The sequence below is a fragment of the Schistocerca nitens genome, chromosome 9 (assembly GCF_023898315.1).
Source record: "Schistocerca nitens isolate TAMUIC-IGC-003100 chromosome 9, iqSchNite1.1, whole genome shotgun sequence".
Lineage (NCBI taxonomy): Eukaryota > Metazoa > Arthropoda > Insecta > Orthoptera > Acrididae > Schistocerca > Schistocerca nitens.
This window is the reverse complement of record NC_064622.1, coordinates 389,009,963-389,034,395: the sequence shown is the minus strand read 5'-3', so window position 1 is coordinate 389,034,395 and position 24,433 is coordinate 389,009,963. Positions and strand designations below refer to the sequence as shown.

General features: G+C 43.0%; 1 protein-coding gene across 1 annotated transcript in view; it reads right to left on the bottom strand.

The window, feature by feature from the left end:
- LOC126204254 (nematocyst expressed protein 3-like) overlaps positions 1 to 22,980 on the bottom strand; it is a 39,685-nt gene extending 16,705 nt beyond the window's left edge. Inside the window, exon 1 of the mRNA XM_049938645.1 lies at positions 22,966 to 22,980. Within this exon, the coding sequence (XP_049794602.1) occupies positions 22,966 to 22,980 (15 nt within the window). The remainder of the gene's footprint in view (positions 1 to 22,965) is intronic.
- Positions 22,981 to 24,433: the final 1,453 nt, after the last annotated feature.

The following is a 24,433-nucleotide window of genomic DNA, read 5'->3' as shown; positions in this document are numbered from 1 at the left end:
AAGTTATCAGAGCAAAGTTATTTCAAATAACTAATTTTCTGCCATTGAACAACTGGCATTAGTCAAGTCAAGATAAAATTTCATTAAGTAAACATCAGGCCCGAAACTTAATTTTTCAGTACCATCTTAATGCCATTGCACAAAAGGCATTATTCTCTTCAACTTGATTGCTGAGTCAAATACATGCTTCATTACTGGCAAAATGGAGGAGTGCAAGAAACAAGTTCGCAGACGCAGGTTTGTTGAATAATAATTTTGGAACAATGTTATCTTTGATACTTTCACTAATTAAAAGGAAACAATTTTGGGTTAGATACTTTCACTTTCATTGATAATTTTGAACATGATTCTTCCAAGTTTGAATGAGTTTGTGTAATAGGGCTATGAGAAGATGGATGTTCCTTCTGCGATATTTCAGAAAGACTTGGCTGGAGTGTAGCCACGGTACATGACTCCTGGCAGAGATGGTCACGAGAATGTATGGTCGCAAGAAGACCGGGCCAAGTGGCACTATCAACAGGGTGGACCATATCGTTCGGCGTTTGGCTCTGGCGCATACACTATGTGATCAAAAGTATCCGGACACATGGGTGAAAATGACTTACAAGTTCGTGGCGCCTTCCATCGGTAATGTTGGAATTCAGTATGGTGTTGGCCCACCGTTAGCCTTGATGACAGCTTCCACTCTCGCAGACATACGTTCAATCAGGTGCTGGAAGGTTTCTTGGGGAATGGCAGCCCATTCTTCACGGAGCGCTGTACTGGGGAGTGGTATCGATGTCGGTCGGCGAGGCCTGGCACGAAGTCGGCCTTCCAAAACATCCCAAAGGTATTCTACTGGATTCAGGTCAGGACACTGTTCAGACCAGTCTATTACAGGGACGTTATTGTCGTGTAACCACCGCCACAGGTCGTGCATTATGAACAGGTACTCGATCCTGTTGAAAGATGCAATCGCCATCCCCGAATCGCTCTTCAATAGTGGGAAGCAAGAAGGTGCTTAAAACATCAATCTAGACCTGTGCTGTGATAGCGCCACACAAAACAACAAGGGGTGCAAGCCCCCTCCATGAAAAGCAAGACCACACCGTAACAACACCGCCTCCGAATTCTACTGTTGGCGTTACACACGCTGGCAGATAACGTTCCCCGGGCATTCGCCATACCCACCGTACCATCGGATGGCCACATTGTGTACCGTGATTTGTCATTCCACACTACGTTTTTACACCGTTCAGTCGCCCAATGTTTGCGTTCCTTACGCTAGGCGTCTTCTGGCATTTACAGGCGTAATGTTCGACTTATCAGCAGCCGCCTAACTGTCATAGCACTTGCAGTGGATCCTGATGCATTTTGGAATTCCTTTGTGATGGTCTGGATAGATGTCTGCCTGTTACACATTACGACCCTCTTCAACTGTCGGCGGTCTCCGTCAGTCGAGGTCGTCCTGTATGCTTTTGTGCTGTACGTGTCCCTTCACGTTTCAACTTCACTATCACATCGGAAACAGTGCACCTAGGGATGTTTATTATAGTGTAAATATCGTGTACAGAGGTATAACACAAGTGACACCCAATCACCTGACCACGTTCGAATACCGTGAGTTCTGCGGAGTGCCCCATTCTGCTCTCTCGCAATATCTAATGACTACTGATGTCGCTGATATGGAATACCTGGCAGTAGGTGGCAGGAAAATGCATCTAATATGAAAGACGTATGTTTTTGGGGGTGTCCGAATACTTTTGATCACATAGTGTATTACTGTATCTGCAGCAGCAAATTGAGCGGCAGTTGGCACCGCAGAGGCACAACAAACTATTACAAATAGGTTACTTCAAGGACAGCTCCAGAGGCTCTGTTGCGAGCATTTCAGTGAGCCAAAGCAACGGTAATTTTCGACTTCACTGGTATCAGATGAGATCTCATTGGAGGGCAGGGCGGAGGTCTGTCGTGTTTTCTGATGAAAGCTGGTTCTGCCTCGGTGCCAGCGACGGCCGTGTGTTGGTTAGATGGTTCAAATGGCTCTGAGCACTACGGGACTTAACATCTGAGGTTATCAGTCCCCTAGAACTACTTAAACCTAGCTAAGCTAAGGACATCACACACATCCATGCCCGAGGCAGAATTCCACCCTGCGACCTTAGCGGTCGCGCGGTTCCAGACTGAAGGGCCTAGAACCGCTCGGCCACAACGGCCAGCGCGCTTACATTAACCTGTGATCGTTACGTATACGAATGTATTCCCAAAATTTCACTCCTTCTACATTAATTATTCTTTGATGTTGCTACTTTTTACCGTCAGAGTATTTAACGTCTATTAAGATAAGCAACCCAACTATCTTCCGGGCCTGTTTCATTTTGTCCATATGTACAAGTCACTAACAAAGTAGTCCAACGAGGGGTCGCCATTGTAATGAAGACCACACCTGTGTCTGTCAATGCGTCGCCTTTCGTCCTGAACTCCGATCACAGTAGTCGTGTTCCGGACCCACTCCTTTCCTCCCTTCAGAATGTGTTAGCGTTCATTTCACACGAGCTCTGCAACCTCTAGCTTATCAACACACGAACTCCGCAAGCAGTCCAAAACTTTCCTTATCACACCAGACCTTCTCAACTAGCAGCAGACTTATGATTATCTCCTGGCCACTAACCGCAACAATTCAATAAGCTACATTCTAAGGGCTTTGTAATGTTAAGCGAAAGAGCTCCATTACATTTCTATTAAAAAATTTATAAAAGTAAATTATTATCTAAAATACAGTAACTGACAGATAGATGGCGAAAAAGAATTATTTAGTAACAAGCTTCATTTGAAAGTGCTTTTGAAGCACTTCAGAAAGCACAGTCTGTCCGTTTCAGTAATTGCCGATTACAGAATTTTATCGTGGATCAATACTTTTCTTTTTTTTTTGTTAGTTTTTGCTACGGAGACAAAGCTGACATCATTGAGGCCCTGTAAGAGTTTATTTGGGCTCTTCGCAAGTTACTCATAAAAATGTAAATTTTAGGATGAACCCATTCTAAAACGCACATATTCGTCGTTCTCAAAACGGCAGAGGATTTGTCTTCCCATGTAACGAGACAAAGATTCATTTTCGTCTTCACTATAATTTTTTGTGAGATAGCGAATTGTGCGAGTAATGGATCCCCTGGTATGTTGCTTTCTCTCTTTTATTTCAGTTGTTATCGGCTTATGTAGACCTTCCTGCAACCTTTCTAATCTGAGATTACTCTCAGTGTGTAGAAGAGTGCCAATGACGATTACGAAAACTCTCCAATTTGACAGGCTATTTCCACTATACTAAATTTTGATCATACACTGCCTGATCAAAAGTATCCGAACATGTCTATTTAATTCGGAATTGACCACCAGATGTCACTAGAGCGCATCCATCAGTGTTAAGGGGTGCAGGGGAATATTGTGTTGTCAGCAGAGAGGTGGTACAACAAAATGCGTCGGCCGGCGCTGCACAGTGTCTTCGAAAATGAACTAGTCACTGGATATCACCTGAGTAAAAACCCCATAGGAACTTTTCAACCCCACTAAAGCCACCCAATTCGATGGATGGTGGTATGATAGCGAAGCGGTACCATGAAGGAACAACCAGTTAAACTAAGTCGGGCATTACGGAGCATGGTTGTAAAAAGTCAGAAGTAACCAGTGGAAGGAATCACACGTGAGTCCCAAGTGCTGCTAGCAGTTCTGCTTGTAAAATGACTGTGCGTAGGATGTTAAACGAGTGGGATAAAATGGTCGAGCAGCTCCTCATAAGCCACACATATCTGAGCCAGTATTAAGCCAGGCGTGAGGTGCTGCAGAGAGTGACGACTCTGGACAGTAGACAACTGGAAGTTAGTGTTTTTGAGTGACGAATCTCGCTGAGGCGACGCGACGGCCTGTGCCTGTGGTGCTCAAAATAAGTTTCAAGTTGGTGACCTTTCACCATCCACAATTTTCTGTACATGTGATTGCATTACTTTTTCTTAATCATTAGATGTACCACTTCTCGGATGTGGTGATGGAGGTTGCATGGTATTTACTCCAAACGGCAATGGATTAATTAAAAAAAAGAGTGAAATAAAATCGCAGTCGTCAGAGGATGAAGCAAACAATACCAATCACATTTTTCTATGACTGAAGGAACGCTGTTTTAACTCTCATTACAGTTCCAAATTTCACAAATTGTCTCTCAACCCAGACAACAACAATTTAAGTGACACTGTGCTACGATTGGCAGTTATCCAGTTTCTCACGTCTAATTTTTCGTTTGGTTACGCTTCCTGATTTCATGAGCAAGCGGCCAAGCCGGATTGTACAGTAGTCAATAGACCGGAAGCGTATGAGAGAGGACTTGGATTTCAATCCCAGTCCTACCTTACCAAAAGTCCTCGGGACGCATTTATCACGCAAAGACGAAGAAGAGTTTGTACTGTAAATGGATATTGAGAAAATTTGAACGGTTCATCTAGGAAAGAGTTTCTTATGGGATTAGGGCACAATCTACTCATTTGTGTTTTCCATGAGTCAGGTTCTACGACGAGTTGTAGAAGAAAAGTTCAAGCACAGGTGTCAACAATGTAACCTAAAAGATTCGCGGTCTTTTTATACATCTTCGTATACCGCATATCCATACATTAAATGATCAGCTAGAGTGGCCGTAGCTATATCAAATTTTCTGAAAGTTAGAATTTTGCTTCTCCCACAACCCACTTTTGTTCCAATTGACAAATCATACCCTGCGAAAATTTTCATCTCAAACCAACGGCCAAACTACTTTACGTTGGAACATAACATCTGCATCATCTAATTCCGTTGAAACGCATAACGCATTCTAGTCTTCTTTGCCTTTCGTGAGATTAATCTACGTGACACGTTCAAGAAACTGCACCAATTGTTTAAAGTCATTCTGACTCATATTAGTGAAACGTTCATTCGGGGGATTCAAGGCACTGGACTCGCATTCGGGAGGACGACGGTTCAATCCCACGTCCGGTCATCCTGATTTAGGTTTTCCGTGATTTTCCTACATCACTTCAGGCAAATACCGGGATGGTTCCTTTGAAAGGGCACGGCCGATTTCCTTCCCCATCCTTCCATAATCCGACCTTGTGCTCCGTCTCTAATGACTTCGTTGTCGACGGGACGTTAAACACTAATTTCCTCCTCCTCCTCCTCATTCCTCAGGGATTCAAGAAACAAAATTCAAGAAACAAAACGAAAAGTTAAGAAATACCAAGTTTTTTTAATAAAGCACACATTTCCACTTTGTGAAACTTTTTTTAGTTAATCACTTTACTTCATTCATCTCTGTAGAATCAAAACATAATTTGATTGAATGAACACTGGACATTATTTATTCCTAAGAGAATGTTTAGTAGCACCTGGGTATTATTTACAGTCACCGGCAGTGATTTGTAAATCAATTTGTTTCTCAGATTCGTCTTTTGTGAGAATGTTATTGTAGCCCTGAATGAGTCTGACATCTCTTTCTGGAACATGTCTCACGATAACTATGTCATAAACTTTGAACTGTAATTTTGTAACGGGAGTCGTCTTTCTGTGATGAAGGGTCTTCGTGGAGAAAATCGATACTGATAAAAAGTCGTGAACAAAGTGTTCGTAACAGGTGTTACAAAAGATGAAAAGTCAATATTCGTAAAGGAAGGAACTTAATTTTTGTGTATAATGTACCGTCCACTTGATTTTTCCTTCTTCCTCTTCTTTACCTTTTTCTAATTCCAACTTGAGCCATATTGTCCTTGACCGTTGTTGGAACACTGTTATCAAAGCTAAAGGCACAGTTTCTCGTGCTAGGTGCCGGAAGTGTTTTGAAGCTTGTTTTGCAGCAGTCTTCCTGTTTACTGGTTCAGTATGATAATAATTTATCAGTTGACTCTTGAGCAGGAAATCATGTTAAGGTACCGTAATTGTTTCTGGTGACAGAAACCAAGCTCGAACATAAACTGGTGCAAGAAAAATACACACTCTTGTCAAGAGCTGTTCTCCATATCAGACATTCGTTGAAATATGTGTAGGTGTTCTCCACCTAGAATGACTTACAGCTCTTGGGATCCGAAACGATATCACATTCTTTGGAAGGTCGCCGAGGACAATCATTACTAACTGCAGCACTTCTTGGTAATAGTCTCGCCGTTGTTTCTGCGTAGAATGTAGGTTTTCAAGAACTGTGAGACTAGAAGACCGTGCATCAACAGGTACTTCCTGCCACCGTTTACGTGAGCGCTTTGTCGAGTTTCGACCACGTCACTCTAAATTTCTTGAAAAGTTCCATGTCCAGACCAGAAGTTTTCTCCATCAGTATGTCGAAACAGGTCTCGGCACAAAACTAAATATACGATGAGGACAATGGAGGTATAACAACAGACGACTGAATAATCTTTGAAATTTCTGCAGGCACTATATACTCGACCTGTATTTCTTACTTTCATATGATAGCAAAATGCCTGAATTTTGTCTACCCCTCTTCTCTACTACCTGGTAAACAACCATGGCTTCATATTTTCGAAAAGATGTTGGTATTACAGGGACAACTGGCAATTGTTCCTTGCCTTGAAAGTTTACTAATACTGCCAGCCAATCGATCTTTTCAACACGTTTGAGTGCTGGGAGCAACGTTCTGTCCCTGTGCAACACTAGTTTGCTGACAATACCACAGTAGTCACGTTGTTTGTTGTTAAGTGTTCACCGCTATGCTGCAGCACTCTCCAAATCAATAAAAGGGAGAACTAGTAGCCTTTACTCCCGACTGGCTACTGCGGCCGTCTGTGCTTATACTATTAATGTTTTACTGTTAATAAAATCATGATATTTTTCACTCTAAGACAAACTAAAACGCCGTACGGTGAAGGACGGGACGGAAATCGGTGGATGTGATGAACAATAATTACAATTTAAGGAAAATTAGATAATGTATTCAAGAGAAAGAGTTTCACCAACGAAGCGTCAATAAGGCGTTGATACAAAATGGTTCAAATGGCTCTGAGCACTATGGGACTTAATTTCTGAGGTCATCTGTCCCCTAGAACTTAGAACTACTTAAACCTATGCCCGAGGCAGGATTCGAACCTGCGACCGTAGTGATCGCGCGGTTCCAGACGGCGTAGATACACCTCTGGCTCTTAGATAAATAGTTCTTTGGCTTGTCTTGATTGATAGAGTTGTTGGATGTTCAGTGATAACGTGCCAGATTCTGCCCAATTGGCATGTTAGATCGTTAAAATCCCGAGAATTTTGGAGGGCCCTCCCATAATGCTGGGAGATTCGGCGACATTGCTGGCCAAAGTAGGATTTGGCAAGCACGAAGACAAGCAGTAGAAACTCTAGCCGTGTGCGGGCGGATATTATCTTGTTGAAATGTAAGCCAAGGATGGCAAGGAGGGCAATGAAGGCAAGAAATCAGGGCACAGAATATCGTCAACGTATCGCTGTCCTATAGTGGTACCGCAGATGACAACCAAAGGGGTCCTGCTATGAAAATAAATAGCATCGCAGACCATCACTCTCGTTCGTCGGACTGTATGTCGGGCGACAGTCAGGTTGATATCCCACCGCAGTCCGGGGTGTTTATACACTCGTTTTTACTGGACATTGGACCTCAGTTCGAAGCTGGACTCATCACAGTTTTACTCCATTAAAGAGATTCCAGACTGAAGACGTGTCTGGAGACCATCCGAGCAGCGGTGGGACGACTTACTGCCCACAGTCAAGAGTTGCGGTGTAGGGTGCGCTTTCTTTTTGTAACAGACGCCCTTTGGTTGTCATGCGTGGCACCGTTACAGCACAGCGGTATGTGCCCTTCATGGAATGCCATCCTCGGCTTATATTTCAGCAAGATAATGCTGCTTGCACACGGTCTCCGCTGTTATCTTCCTACCTGTCAAACACTAACTTGGTCAGCAAGGTCGCCGGATTTCTCTTCAATTGGGAAATTTTGGAGCACTATGGGAAGGGCTCGGAATTTTGACGATCTAACGCGCCAATTGGACGGAATGTGGCTCGACGTCCATGAGGAGGACATTCACCAACTCTACCCATCAGTGCCGAAGGCTTGTATAAGAGAGAGAGGTGTATCAACGCCTTATTGACTTGCCCAGTTTCTGAAGATCATTCTCTTGAATAAATCATCCAGTTTTTCTGAAATGGCATTTCCTTGTCTGTACATGTACGTCGCGACTAACAATTTCTGTCCCATTCTGATGATTCCTTCGCAATATGCTTTTCTTCTTTTTGTCTTAGAGTCCTCTGTTTACGAGGCGTGTTTTTTTAAGTAAGTACCGTTGTGAAATTAAAAAAAAGACGTGCTAAGATATCTCAATAACATTATTTTTACATGAAAGCCTGTACATTAATCTACGCACTGACGCCATTACAGTCTGATTCTTCCTTGTTTACGTTGTGTACTGTGTGTTTAAGATGCCTCCGACAATAGTGAGTCCCGTCGACTGTGAAGTACGGGCTGTTATAAGATTTCTTAGTGCTAAAGGCGTAAAAGCGATCGATATTCATTGTGAGATCTGTGCAGTTTACGGAGAAAACATTATGAGTGATGGAATGGTAAGGAAGTGGATGAGAGCATTTAAAGATGGCCGCACAAATGTGCATGATGAACAACGGAGTGGGCGTCCTTCGGTGGTTTATGAAAGTTTGGAGCAGGAAGTGGACAATAAGGTGAGAGAATACAGACGCTTTACGATTTCCTCCTTGCGGGATGACTTGGGTACCGAAGATGTTGACGGATGTGCACAAAACCAATCGTTTAGACAGTGCATTGACTTTCCTTGAGCGGTACCACAACGACGGTGATGATTTCTTAAGCCAAATTGTTACGGGCGATGAAACATGGGTGGCCTATGTCACACCAGAATCAAAGCAACAGTCCATGGAATGGCGGCATTCAGATTCACCCAAAAAAATTAAGTTTAAACAAACAATTTCTGCCCGGAAAATCATGTGCACAGTTTTTTGGGACGGAAAATGAGTATTGCTTCTGGAATTTCTGCCTCGTAATGAGACAATCAAAGCAGCAGCTTACTGTAAGACATTGCACAATCTGCGCCGCTCAGTTCAGAACAAAAGATTCAGAACAAAAGACGTGGAAAGTTGAGTAAGGGCATCGTTTTGCTGCAAGACAATGCCCGTCCGCATGTGGCGCATCAGACCAAAGATCTCAACACATCTTTTCGATGGAAAACTCTAGATTATTCTCCGTACAGCCCCGATCTCGCGCCCAGTGACTACCATCTGTTCCTGCACTTGAAGAAACACCTGGGCGGTCAGCGTCTTCAAGACGATGACGAAGTCAAAACAGTGGAAAGTTTCAGATTGAGTTTATAATAGTAAGACAAAGATTTCGAAACAAGATTTTTAACTAAAGACGTTTCCAGGAGAAGATGTGGTTTCTGACCTTATTTATTGCTTATGAATTGTAGATTAAAGTGAATAATTTGCAATAGGTAGGAAATTAAAGAGAGGAGACCTGGACAAAATGAAGGAAACAAAGGTTACCGAGAATTTCAGAGGTAGCATTCGGCAATGGTGGATTGAAACAGGCAAAACAAATATAATATAAGGCGCTTGCACAGACCTGATAGATGAAATAGCGAACGTAGCTAAAAAACAAGGCGTAGAATTCCCTGGGTAAGACGGAAGGTACTGGATGTAATAGGCAGGAATTGAAGTAGACAAAAGAGAGTACAGACATCCGAAATAGGAGGTTCACAGGAAGGGCATAATGGTCAACCAGGAATGGTTAGAAGACAAATACAACGGTGTAGAAGCATGTTGAACTAGGGGAAAATATATGCCGCCTGTAGAAAATAGATCTCTGGAGAAAAGAGAAGTAGCTGTATGAATATTCAGGGTTCAGATGGCCAGCCAGTACTAAAGAAGGAGGGGAAGGTTGCAAGGTGGACTGAGTACATAGAGGATCTATGTAAGGGAAGCAAACTGGAGGACAGTTTTATGGAAAGGAAGGGAAATGCAGGTGAAGATGAGGTTAGAGATGTGACAAAGCTGGAAGCAGAGTACTGAAATATTCTGGAGAAGACGACATTACCTCAGAATTTCTGAGATCCTTGGGAGATACCCTCTGACTTCTGGAAGAATGTGATAATTCCAATTCTAGAGTACACAGTTGTTGACCAATGTGAATACTATTGAACCATCGGTTTAGTAAGTCGTAGTTGCAAAATACTGAATGGAATTATTTAAAGAAGAAAAATTAGTTGAAAGCGACCTCCCGGAGATCAGTTTGAGTTCCAGAGAAATCTAGGAGCATGCGAGGCAGTACGATCTCTATCAGCTACTCCAGAACTCAGGTTGACGAAAGGCAAACCTATATTTATAGCATTTGTAGACTTCGAAAAAGTGATGGGAATACTGACCGGACTACAACCTGACACAAATACGGGGAGCAAAAGGGTATATTCAGCTTGTAAGTAAAACACACGGCAGTTATGAGTGGAAGAGCATGAAAGGAAGGCAGTGGTTGGGAAGAGAATGAGCCAGGGATGTAGCCGATCGACAATGTTATTCAGTCTGCACATTGAGGAAGCTGTAATGGGAACGTAGGAGCAATTTGGAAAGAGAATTAAAGTTCAGGAGACAACAAAATAACTGCTATTTTCGATGACATTTTAATGCCGTCAGAGACAGCTGAGGACTTGGAGGACCATGTGAACGAGATAGTCTTTTGAAAAGAGATTATAAGATGAACACGAAAAAAAGTAAAGCAAGGGTGACGGAATGTAGCCTAATTAATGTCTATTGTAAATGTGTTAGAAAGTACTTTCTAATGGTACCCTTGGACGCAACTGAAATATAGACGATAAGCATACCAGACAAGAACGATGAACAACCTTTTGATATGCGGTGCCATGGATGAATGCTTAGGTCAAGTGGGTAGATCCGATAACAAATGAGAAGGTACTGAATCGAACTGAGGAAACTAAGAAATTTATGGTGCTTTATTGAAAGGAGGTGAGAGTAAACAGTGTAGAGGAAGACCAAGGCTTGAGTACGTTAAGCAATTTCAAACTGATGTAGGCTGTGCCAGTTATACAGAGATGGCGATGCTTTTACAGGACAGATTAGGGTCGAGAGCTGCAGTGAACCAGTCTTCCGACTGAAGACCACAACAACGACATCTCGCGAAATGACTGTGGCGGGAAAGTCAGATAAATAAGGGCTCATTTAGCGTTTACTCAGTGACAGATAGTGGTTATTACCATGCATCATTCACGTTTGGGAATGGGAAGAGAAGGAATCATAGTGGATAGCGGATAGTAGTCTCCGCCACACTGTATAAAGTAGGTTCTGGGCTATAAGTGTACATTTAGAAATTTGTTGCACAGTCTGCTGATAATGAAATTGTCTTCTTGCTACCTAAATACTGTTTGTATATCTGAACTAACGCCAAGATTTGAAGCAGTCGAGTGTCAAACGTTGGTCAGTGTTGCGAAAACTCGACCTCGAAGTTAGTTATGGCAATGGCGCCGAGGTACATCGGCAGAGCGAAGCAACGTCAAGTCTGCTGATAGATTACAAAACAGCCATTCGATCATGGTTTGAAAATACAAAAACATGCACATAATTACGAAAGGGTAGCATAATAAGTAGACTTAGAAGAATTCCTTATAAGATTTAGGACGGAGAAACGCGGCGCGTTCGATAAGCCGCAAGATGGAAGGCGTGAGATTCAAGCTCACAAACAGTCCTGTAGAATTGAAAAACGCTGATGGCCGCAACACATAGAACTCGTAACAACGGATAGATGCCTTTTGTCGTTTGTTTTAAATGACTGTTAGCCTTATAAATTGAAATAGTAACGAAAGCCATGTTTTTATTTTGATTAACAATCCCGCCTGAGATGTTGAGTCTTAAGAAGCTGTTACTAGCGTGACCAGTCGCCAAGGCTGCACGCCTGCCATCTGGTGGCGGTCGCAGATCAGTCGTATCTGATATAGCTCACCGATCCCCATTATCATATTAAAGAGGCTAAGTAACAAAACGTATTTCCTAGGCTATTGAGAATAAACTTTATTCAAATAACTAGAATATAAATATGCACTAACTCCACATTACCACTTGCACATTGGCCTGGAAGTGAAGAATCTTACAAAGGATGTCAATTAACAACATATACTTTCGAGGCTATTGAGAATAAACTTTATTGAAGTAATTGGAACATAAATATGCACTAACTCCACATTATCACTCGCTCCGTGACTTGGATTGCAAGTTACCAGTTGCCATATTAATGTGGACTTATCGAGGAAAAGCGAAGGTTATTCCTGTGAGTTACCAACAAGGAATGTCAACAAATATCCAGCAGAATTTAATTTCCCATCTAGAATCCCTTCAGTGCACAGCTTACACAACAAATATTGTTTGTACTGTGACGTTACGGCTAGAAGACATTATAAAGACACAAAAGATTTAAAGACATTAGCTGTCAGTGGGCACTGGTTCATACCAATGGGGAAATTTGACAATTGTGCTGGACAGCGATTCGAGCCTCGGTGTTTCGCTTACTGGGCAGATACGCTGACCACTACACCATTCAGACACGGTAGCCACCACAAACCCACGGACTACCACAATACGCCTCCAGTGACACCCCGATTCTCGATTAATACCACACGATACTGCTGTAGGGCCCTCCTCATTCGCCTAATTACTCGCCGCTTCACGTCGGTTTCCTTAACAGGAGGCATTGTGATACCACGGAAGTGTGTGCCGATTGAAGAGTTATCATATTACAGAGGATAAGTAACAAAATGTACTAGTGAGAATAAACATTATTCAAATAACTAGAATATAAAACTGCACTAACTCCGCATTATCACTTGCTCATTGATTTGGAAAGCAAGTTATCACGTGGCATGTTCAAAAAATAATCACAAACACTAACATTTCTAAATAAAGTTCCACTGAATTACTAAACGGGCGAAGTCCAGCAAATAAGTTTTGTATTATTTCTACCACTACCTATCATTTTACTCCTCAGTATTGGCACAATTCACAGTAAAACTGTTTATGCACTTCAAGTAAGTATTCTATCATACTTTTCAGCTCCCTGTTCTTCTCTCAATACACTCCCTCACTGAACTTGATGGTTTTGAAATCTTCACTTCGCCACATTTTTCACAACACTCTTTTCACTTCCCATCCCTCTATCCCATCAAAGTCTTTTTTAGCTGAATTACCCCTACTATGGTGGTTTCAATCCGAAACTTATACACTACTGGCCATTAAAATTGCTACACCCCGAAGATGACGTGCTACAGAGGCGAAATTTAACAGACAGGAAGAAGATGCTGTGATATGCAAATGATTAGCTTTCCAGAGCATCCACACAAGGTTGGCGCCGGTGGCGACACCTACAACGTGCTGACATGAGGAAAGTTTCCAACAGATTCCTCATACACAGTTGACCGGCGTTTCCTGGTGAAACGTTGTTGTGATACCTCGTGTAAGGAGAAGAAATGCATACCATCACGTTTCCGACTTTGATAAAGGTCGGATTGTAGCCTATTGCACGAATGGCAAAACGTCATTTTTTCGGATGAATTCAGGTTCTGTTTACAGCATCATGATGGTCACATCCGTGTTTGGCCACATCGACGTGAACGCACATTGGAAGCGTGTATTCGCCATCGCCATACTGGCGTATCACCCAGCGTGATGGTATGGGGTGCCATTGGTTACAAGTCTCGGTCACCTTTTGTTCGCATTCACGGCACTTTGAACAGTGGACGTTTCACTTCAGATGTATTACGACCCGTGGCTCTACCCTTCATTCGATCCCTGCGAAACCCTACATTTCAGCAGGATAATGCACGACCGCATGTTGCAGGTCCTGTACGGGCCTTTCTGGATACAGAAAATGTTGGACTGCTGCCATAGTACCGCCAATGAAGACACGCAAGAGACCGGCTACAAAACGGCACGAGCAGGCGGAAGTGTATGATCTCTACGTGCAGTACAGTCAGCCCGTGTAACATGACCTGCACTTATCCCGTTTAACATGAACAAGTCACAAGAGTTATCTTTAGCCGGCCGCTGTGGCCGAGCGGTTCTAGGCGCTTCAGTCTGGAACCGCGCTGCTGCTACGGTCGCAGGTTCGAATCCTGCTTCGGGCATGGATGTGTGTGATGACCTTAGGTTAGTTAGGTTTAAGTAGTTCTAAGTTCTAGGGAACTGATGACCTCAGATGTTAAGTCCCATAGTGCTCAGAGCCATTTGAACCAATTTTAGTTATCTCTCACAGCATCTCTGGCCTTAGCAGCACGTACATGTGCCATATAATTGTAGACATCGCTTTTAGTATGTGAGTGCGCTGTTCACACACCACTTAACGAAGAAGAAAACACATAGCATGATAACTCTTCAATTGTAACCACATTGTTACCTTAGCTTAATCTGTGTCCTGCACTAAACATATCGTCGTTTAATTTAGCGTCCATATTGGAAATAAATTATTTCTTCTTATTATTTATAAAGACAGACGCTACACTATAAATTAGTCAGCGAGTTCACGCACTGGTAAAGTACTGGACTTGTATTACGGTACAAACCACAGTTGTCCTTAAATCGCTTAAGGCGAATACTGGGTGTTTCCCGTGAAATGGCGCGGCACTTACTACGAGTATTTCCATGCTTCATCAATCCGAGCTTCTTCTCCGTCCATGCAGACACTGTCGTCGACGGGATGTTAAACCCTAAGTTCCCCTCCCCACTAATTAAAGGTTCATATACAAGATTATAAAGGAGAAACAATGATTCAGACTTCGCAGGAAAGGCGGAGAGGTAGGTTTCCGCTACGCTAACGAAACTGGTACCTGTCGATTAGGATCTTTTAACAAACACTGTTGCTCTTTCTCATAGTTTACCAGCACTATCGCAGTTGAACAGTAATGAGAGTCCTGACTGTTTACGAGCAATACGTTAGATTTGTTTTCTTTGATGGACAATTACCACTTCACGTTACAAGTATCAGTTCTCAGAGGGTAATCCTGCGTTGCGCTGTGGGTTTTTGGCGTTGAAACTTTCTTATACGTAGGCTGTTTCACAATTCATGTTAAGCGCTTCGAGAGGTCGCTGTACCGGAAATGAACGAGTCGGAAGTCATAAGCGGGAACTGTTGTGACACCTCTGACACTGCGATCCATGTACCGGTACTGCTGTTGCTAAGACTGTAGGGCAGACAAAATTCAGAGGTGGTAGTATTCACCAAAACAAGGAAAAAATGTCCAGTAAAAATGAGTTCTAAAATGCATACCTGAGGAGCTATGAGCACTTGTTCATCTTCGCTACTGTGAAACACGTCTGCTCTATTGAAGAAATATGCATAGCTCTTAAGGTATGCATTTTAGAGTCAATGATACTAGACAATGTTTTTACTGCGGTCCATACTAGCACCTCTAAAACTTGCCTACCCTACAGTCTTAGCATGATCAAGTCACAGGAGTTATCTTTCAGCTGGCTGCTGTGGCCGAGCGGTTCTAGGCGCTTCAGTCTGGAACCGCGCTGCTGCTACGGTCGCAGGTTCGAATCCTTCATCGATCGCAGTGTCAGAGGTGTCACAACAGTTCTCGCTTATGACTTCCGACTCGTTTGTTTGCGGCACATAGACCCTTACCTCAAATTGATACGTTCTTCCTTCTCCATCATCCCAGAAAGTTTCTAACATCGTCACGCAATCACGCTGTATATATACCTACATTTACAGGTGACGGCGACTATAATATTACCCTTTGTAGCGTTGTTGGGTGACCTTTCTGGACATGGGTCTCAACGTAAAACATGATCTGCTTAGTCCCCTCTACAACCTCTAGAAGTGTGTAACATGAATTGTAAACCACCCTGTAGAAAAGTCCCACGGGGCTTGCAAAGCTATCTATCAGGTGATTGATGAATACCGTACCCATTGGGATACGCACGGAGTCCCTTTATGTCTCACGTTTTCACCCTATCGGAAACAGCTTGCTGAAGTCTGTGTTCTAGGAATTCTAAGTCCAGTCACAGAGGTGGAAAGGAAGTTTCGTTATTTCACAATATTTATATCTATGTCTTTAAAGTGCAGAGTGGTATGTAACGGCGACCGCAGAAATATAGTACAGGCGCGTACCATACTGAGACTCATGGGTAGAAATGTGATGAAATGTGGGTTACACACTGAGGTATTGACGTTCGACGGCTTCTTGGGAGTTTCTCGGTGATCTGGTAAACATATCAAAAAGGATAAATATCCAAAGAAGAGCAGGTCCTTTCGTCACGAATTCGTTAACTGAGTGACAGACGCTAAAAGAGAGGCGTTGTGCACCGCAGAAATGCTTACTGTCAAAATTTCGAGACTGTGTTTTCCAAAAAGAAGAAAGCTATTACATCTTCACACATACGTCTTACGAAATGTCCACAACAGGAGCAGCAGAGAAATTGGAACTCATACGAACTCTCTCCGTCTGACCTCGTTGCCACATAACTTGGAATAGAACAGGAGAGGAAGAAATTGATAATGGCGACTGAGGTACCATCGGCACCCACCTGTGAACTTACGGGGAACGGATATGCATGTCTGTGCAGCTCACATTCCAGGCTCCCAGACTGCTGTCACCACGATAGCGGATAGTACGTATGTGTCAAGCACTATAGGACAGGTTCAAATTGGACAAAGACGAAACGCCGGTGACACCAGGCACTCATTGCAGTTGGGTCGGGTTGTGTTTATTGGACACTGGAAGCCTAAGCATAGCGTGCCATCTCTACAGCCAGTACTGTAGTTGAAAGTGTAAGTTCAGTGCGTAGTATGGCGACTATATCCTGCTATGATCACAATGGGTAGCCTACTACCAAAATGCTCAGTTTACAGTGTTTTAATGAATTTTACTAATTTTATAAGTTGGTCTCATTTGAAACGTTGAATTTTAACTCTTTTTAATAATTTTATTCTAGTTTCCATGCCGTGAAATGTTTTACCATCTATTCGGCCTTATCATTTCGCTTTAAACGTATTCTACCAGAAACAAATTATAGACAATGTTTTCGAGGAAAAAGGTGCAGTAGGTATGACGCACGGAGTAGATCACACGAAGTTTCTTAGTATGATTAAATACAGTGGGAAAGAATTGCAGCCGGATTTGGGGGCTCTCACTTATGCTTTCCTACCAAATGGCTAATCTTTTAATGGAGAAGGAATCATCGCACGAATATAGTAAATTTTGTGATACTGGTTCCAGTTTACTCGACCTTGGATTCCCTGTGCCTGCAGGCAACACGCACAGCACCACACCACAAGGTTGAAGTAAATGGAAATGAGCGTATGGCTTCAGTGGCCGGGAAGTTACCAATAGGGAAATTCTGCCGCCAAGTGCAGGTTTTATTGAGTGCGACGCCACATTGGGCGACCTGAAGTAACGAGGATAGCACAACACCCACTGCCTGAAATCTCCTGCCCCAGCCGGGAATCGAACCCGACTCCCGTGCGTGGCACTCCATTCAGCTAATGGGGCGGACGCGGGAGGTGAAGTGACAGCTACGTTGGCGAGGCGTAATTGCTGGGTGGCAGTTACACAAGAGGCACACAGATAGCGCCTGTTACCTGCCACCGCTGGCTGTGAAAGTAGCAGCATAACGGTGCGTCAACACTTGCCGTTCCGGAGGCGTGGGCGTCACCAAACAACGGCACGGGAGTGCGAGATGCGGAACGTGACACCAGGCCACTGCCGCCACGACCTCGCGCTGCCTCAAGCCTCCCCAGGTGACACTGGTCTGTGAAACTCTAAAGCGACGAGAAGTACGACTCTCCTCTCTCAGTCGTCCGCACACTCAATAAAGTCATTCGCCTCATCCTTGCCCATGCAGATCCAGGGTGGAGAACTACTGCCCTGCAGTTTTACATCCTCGAAATCCTAGCAGTGAATGAATTGTGCCTTATTTATTGTACCTGTTGTCCTAAAACCGTTCGTAACATGCCGACTTGCTTTTGGGAGAACTTACATTCTAATCTCCGTCTCCCATCGAGAATTCACCTAAATTTTCGTCAATCGATTGACGTGAATTCAAAAATAATTCCTTAGCTCGGTTTCTTTCGTTATATTGTTTTACCTGAGCTAATACTCCTTGTACAAGAATGTCTCTCAGGGAACGTTAAGCGCTAATCTTTTTGTCTCCGTTCCTCCCTGTTTTAACATGATCAAACAATAACCCAGCAGTCCGACAATTCCGGTATCTTAGTACATAGGCCTAGTAATCTTTGATTCACCTGCTGGTGCAATAGAACATCTGGCTCTCGATGAACTACAAACGAAATTTTCTAGAAGTAGACGTGAACACAAAATTCCGGGATAGTTCCTTTCAAACGGCGCGGCCGAATTGCTTACTTCAAAATCAGAGCTTCAACACCCTATCTTAAGAATTCGTCATCTACAAGACATCAAACTCTAATTTTCCATTCATCTGTTACTGAAGAATAACTTTACTGAGGAATAACTTTACGGAAAATAGTTTTTCCAATATTCCATACCATCAATTTAAATCGCATAGGAATATATAAGTATATTTCTCATTTCAAAGTAGAAACTCCCTTATCAGAAACTGCCAGGAAGAAGTTGGGGGGAGGGGGGGGGAGGCGGCAGTTTGGGGGAGAAGATCCGACAGCGAGGTCATCGGTCTCATCGGATTAGGGAAGGACGGGGAAAGAAGTCGGCCGAACCCTTTCAAAGGAACCATCCCAGCATTTGCCTCGAGCGATTTAGGAAAATCACTGAAAACTTAAATCGGGATGGCCGGACGCGGGATTGAAAGTCGTCCTCCCGAATGCGAATCCAGTGTGTTTGCCACTGCGCCACCTCGCTCGTTCAGAAACTATCAGTCTGTATCATCTATGAATGTAATCGTTGTACGTTTACAGTGCTATAACCTCTTAAGTGAGTACTAGGTTCTCTTGGATTCCAACTAATGCAGGTAAAGAAATAAGTAATAGGCATTATAGACAAGAAGAACAGCACGTTCTTTATGTATGTGCTGTATGAACACTTCTTTAACTTGTAGCTTGTAAATAGGTCTACAAAAAAGGCGTTCACTCAGTATATGCTATTAGAATTGTTGAATGTAAATGTTTCAAATCTGAGTTGCGGTATAAAGTCTTACAGGATCCAAGGGCCACTGCGTAAATACTGAACACACTTTTTTCATCGCTTTCTTCGGTCGTTAACAACAACAGTGCACTTGATAATATTTACTTGATTACGAGTTCTGGACGTAGCCTGTTATCAGATCATCAGATAGAAAGTCTTAATATGACACAATGCTATGTACGTACTGAGTCCTTTTAGTTGTTCTTCCTATGAAAGATAATTTCCAAAATTTTTGTCAAGTAAACTACTGTTATTATCGAGCAAAAAAGGGGCGAAAAATAAGTGCTCAGTATTCACAAATATTATAATCACGCCCGCATCTCGTGGTCGTGCGGTAGCGTTCTCGCTTACCACGCCCGGGTTCCCGGGTTCGATTCCCGGCGGGGTCAGGGATTTTCTCTGCCTCGTGATGGCTGGGTGTTGTGTGATGTCCTTAGGTTAGTTAGGTTTAAGTAGTTCTAAGTTCTAGGGGACTGATGACCATAGCTGTTAAGTCCCATAGTGCTCAGAGCCATTTTTATTATAATCACATTTTCATTGCCTTACATCGTGCCGTGTGGAGCGTATGTAAATTTATTGACATTTTTGTGGGGTAGCGATACGCACACATACAGATGGCGGTAGTATCACGTACACAAGATATGAAAGGGCAATGGATCGGCAGAGTTGTCATTTGTATTCAGGTGATTCATGTGAAAAGATTTCCGATATGGCTACGGCCGCAGGACAGGAACTGACAGACTTTGAACACGAAATGGGAGTTGATGTTATATGCATAGGTCATTCAGTTTCGGAAATCGTTAGGGTATTCAATATTCCGAGATCCACGGCGTCAAGAGTATGCCGAGAATATCAAATTTTAGGTTTTACCTGTCACCATGGACCACGCAGTGGCCGACGGACTTCACTTAACGACCGAGAGCAGTGGCGTCTACGTAGAGTTTTCACTGGTAATAGACAAGTAACGCAGCGTTAAATCAATGAGGGACGTATGACGAATGTGTCTGTTATAACAGTGCGTCGAAATCTGGGGGATGGGCTACGGCAGCAGACCGACATGGATGTCTTTGCTAACAGCAGGACATCAAATGCTTCAAATGGCTCTGAGCACTATGGGACTTAACATCTGAGGTCATCAGTCCTCTAGACTTAGAACTACTTACACCTAACTAACCCACGGACATCACACACTACCATGCCCGAGGCAGGATTCGAACCTGCGACCGTAGCAGTCTCGCGGTTATGGACTGAAGAGCCTAGAACCACTGCCGGCAGCAGGACATCAGCTGCACCGCCCCTCCTGGGCTCGTGGCCGTATTGGTTGGCTCTAGACAACTGGAAAACCGTGGCCCGTTCAGGTGAGTCCCTATTTCAGTTGGTAAGAGCTGATGGTAGGGTTGGAGTGTGGTGCAGACCCCACGTACCCATGGACCCAAGTTGTCAATAAGGCACTATGTCAGCTGGTGGTGGCTCCGTAACGGAATGGGCTGTGTTGATGTGTGAGAGAGTGGGTCCTCCGGCCCAACTGAGCCTATCATTGACTGAAACACTATTTGAACACCTTTTTCAGCCATTTGTGGACATCTTGTTCCAGAGCAACGATGGAATTTTTATGGGTGGCAATATCAGAACATGCTGGACAGTTTTTTAAGCGAATGACGTGGCCACCCAGGTCGCCCGACATGAATCCCATCGAACATTTATGGACATAATAGAGAGGTCAGTTCGTGCACAACATTTTGCGCCGACAACACTTTCTCAATTATAGACATCTATAAAGGCTCAATACTTCTGCAGGAGACTTCTAGCGACTTGTTGAGCCTATGCCACTTCGAGGTGCTGCACTAAGCAGGGGAAAAGGAGGTTCTAGATGACATTAAGGAAGTACCCCATTACTTTCGTTACCTCAGTGTATGTGTACAACAGTAAACGTCTCCCAAGACATAGTTCGCCATTAAAGTTCTGTTTATTTTTCATGCTTTGCTCTCAGTTTCGTTGGCTAAAGTTTGATCAACAAAACAAAATAGACCTTACTCTTGTAAATATTCATATTAGATTGCCCTGCATGAAAGTTCTACTTCAATGGAAATTGAAACATAAATAGGGTGTTTCAAAGAGGAGTTTAAAATTTTAAAAAATCATATAAATTTATTTAAAAGAGATATAGAGCTGGGTTTGGTGTTATTTTGTAGAGAAACACATCAAGTTTTCAAGTTTTTTTACCTTAAACTAGTTATGCATGTGGCTTCCGCTGGTTATCATGCACACATCCCTTCGGAAGTCAATTTCTTCCCAAATTCGCTGTTGCGTTGCAGATGTAACTTGCTCAATGGCGACGTAAATTTTTGCTCAGGTAGAGAAGCCATCACAAGAGGTACAAACACGATACCCTTGATGAATTCCCGTGAAAAAATCGAGTGGTGTCAGATCTGGGGAACGTGGGGGTCATGCAGTTGGTGCATCACGGCCAGTCCATTGATCTGGAGAGCGGTCACTGAGAAAATCTCGGACGTCAGCCAGGTAGTGGGGTGCTGCACCATCTTGCATGAAGTAAACATTTACTTCTTGGTCATCATCATCGATGTGTAGTACCAAAAAAGGCTGTAACATATCCAGGCACACTATCCCGTTCAAACGGGCACGGATAAAAAGGGCCGTATACTTTGTTCTTGCTTAGTGTGCAAAATACGTTCAATTTAGGTCTGTCACGAACATCTTGCAATGTCTGATGTGGATTTTCATTTCCCTAAATCCTACAGCTACGTGTGTTAACCTTGCCACTTAAGTGAAACGTCGACTCGTCAGAAAAGATGATTTTTGTCCAAGAATCCGCACAGAATTTCTTATAAGCAGTTTTATCAATGTCTTTTATTGCTTGTACGATCGTCAGTCTATGCAAACGGTTTCTCAACACACGCCTAAAAGTCGTATGTGCGCTGTGCAGTTCGTGAGATGCGCGCCGGGTCGATTTCCTAGGACTGCTGACAAAACGTCACACTCGCTCAATGACGTCGTCAGATGTGCTTGGCCGACCTGATGATTTCCCACGTCTTACCGAGCACGCTGTTTCTATAAAATATTTATGACAGATGAATTTTAGACCTACTAGGAGGATCTTTAGTGTATTCTGTACTGAAATTACGCTGAGCTGTTGTCACCGACTTCGATTCTTCGAATCAAAACACACAGGTAGCACGCTCGGGTCCAGTGAAGGCAGCCTTCTTTATCGCAACTGCCACTAGCGCTCCTTGCGGTGCGATTCGACACTGGTGAACTGCGTGAGACCAAACTTGGTGTATTTCCCTGCAAGCTGATACTACAGTCACCTCTGTAGGTGCTATGAATTGATTTATTTGCATTTTCAAGAAGTCCTTTTTGAAACACCCTGTAGCGAGAAGACACGGATCTTTGTCCTATTTTAGACATGTGAAGAGCGACGAGATTCAGAATAGGAATCGCGTATCGAAACGTGGAGATAAATCACTCCGAATGCTGGATATGAAGAAAATGAATATATGTTTTAAGAGATCAGCTATATTATTTCCACGAAATAGTCTCAAATTATATTTTGGCACTTGCTAAGAGCAAATTTCCTGGGTTGCAATTAGTGAAATAGCAACGATCATACACATGAGAAGAATGATCATATTCTAAACCAACGAATTTGTGGTAAAAATTAGGTTATATGCTTTCAAACTCGTATATTAAGAAATAAAATACAGAGCATAGCTAGAAATGTGTGTTAGTGCTCTTCTGCTTTTACGCTCTGAAATAATAAATCGGCATTCTACACCATATGGCCACCTACCTGTAGTTGAGCCATTTCCAGTGGTTTCTTAAGGAATGTGTGCTGACGTCTAAAGGGCTGCCTTTATAGCCGGGAGGCGGCGGGGGCCTTGGAGGGGCGCGTGGCGGACAAAACACGGCGGGAGAAACGCCGACCGACAGAGACGTCGCGCACCACCGCCGACCGCTACCGCTGCCGCGGCCGCCAGCAAGAACTGGCAGCGCGACCACGGAGGGCCGGGAGGAGGCGCCACTGCTGGCCTACCCACAGCGTACCTGTGGCTGCGCGTGTGTCAGGCTAGCAGTTTGATCGTGTGGGTAGGGGTGGGAAAAACCGACCGGTTAAACGATACCATTAATTTAGTTCTGAATAACCGGTATTTTTAGATATCTGTCTGGTCTCAGTTTGTAACATTTACTTTTGTTTCTCAATAATAACCGAGTAAGAAACCGAAATATTAATTAATCGTAGTACAGTGCTAAAATTTTTAGTTTTCAAATATGTCTTTATTAGAATAAAGGAGTAACTTTTATTTGTAAAATTTGCATTGGTTTGAAATATTGCCTTATTATAGAACTTGGGAAAAGCGAGCAGTGCATTTTAACAACAGTGCTGACAGAAAAGAGCAGCAACAAATACATGATACAAGAACTGGTGCACCATCGCTGAGACTACGATGTCCCTGCTGCCGTGTGTCGTGAGTTAAGATAGCGCGTATACACGCAGTGTGCAACACTTGCCCCTTTCTGCTGTACACGATAGTTTCTCGCTATCGTCACTGGACATCTGTTGTATTTCACAATGGCACCAACCATAGTTTTTTTTACGAAGTGGTGTAGGAATGAAGTACAGTGCTTCATTTGCTTTAATAGATTAAAGATTTGTCTGCAATTTCTGTGAAATAATAAAAGAGGAATGAAATTATACTAACAGTAAAAAATTTGAAAAACTTAACAACAGTTTATTCATCCAATACAAAAAAAGAAAGTAACTGTCCTGCTACATAATATGCGTTCATCAGCTTGCAGCCCTTGGAAACGGACATATTAACACGAAAAACAGAGTTTTTCAATCTCAGTTTTCACCCTTTAGCACTAGCTATTCGTAATGCCCAAATAGTGGTGTGATCCCCGATTACAACGTGATTATTCAGCAGAATTTCAAAAAATTAGCACAAAAAGAAGAATATTACTGATTTTTTTTCAGTATCCTAACACTTCTCATTTTTCGATAAAAGCAGCGATCTTTGGACGGACTAAGTTTTCTTTTATTTGACTATTTCATTTACTATTTTTATTCTATGTATCGTGAAATTTACCGAGTCAAAAGTTTTCAATCTAGCTTGATTTCTACGTTTATTACTGGAAATAATAGGAGTAAAAAATAGAAAACTGGTTCTTTCAGAAACCAGTTTTAACTGTCAGGCTAAAGAGGAGTGAAAAAAAAAACGGTATAACTGAATACCATTGGTTCAACATTAATCGCTATC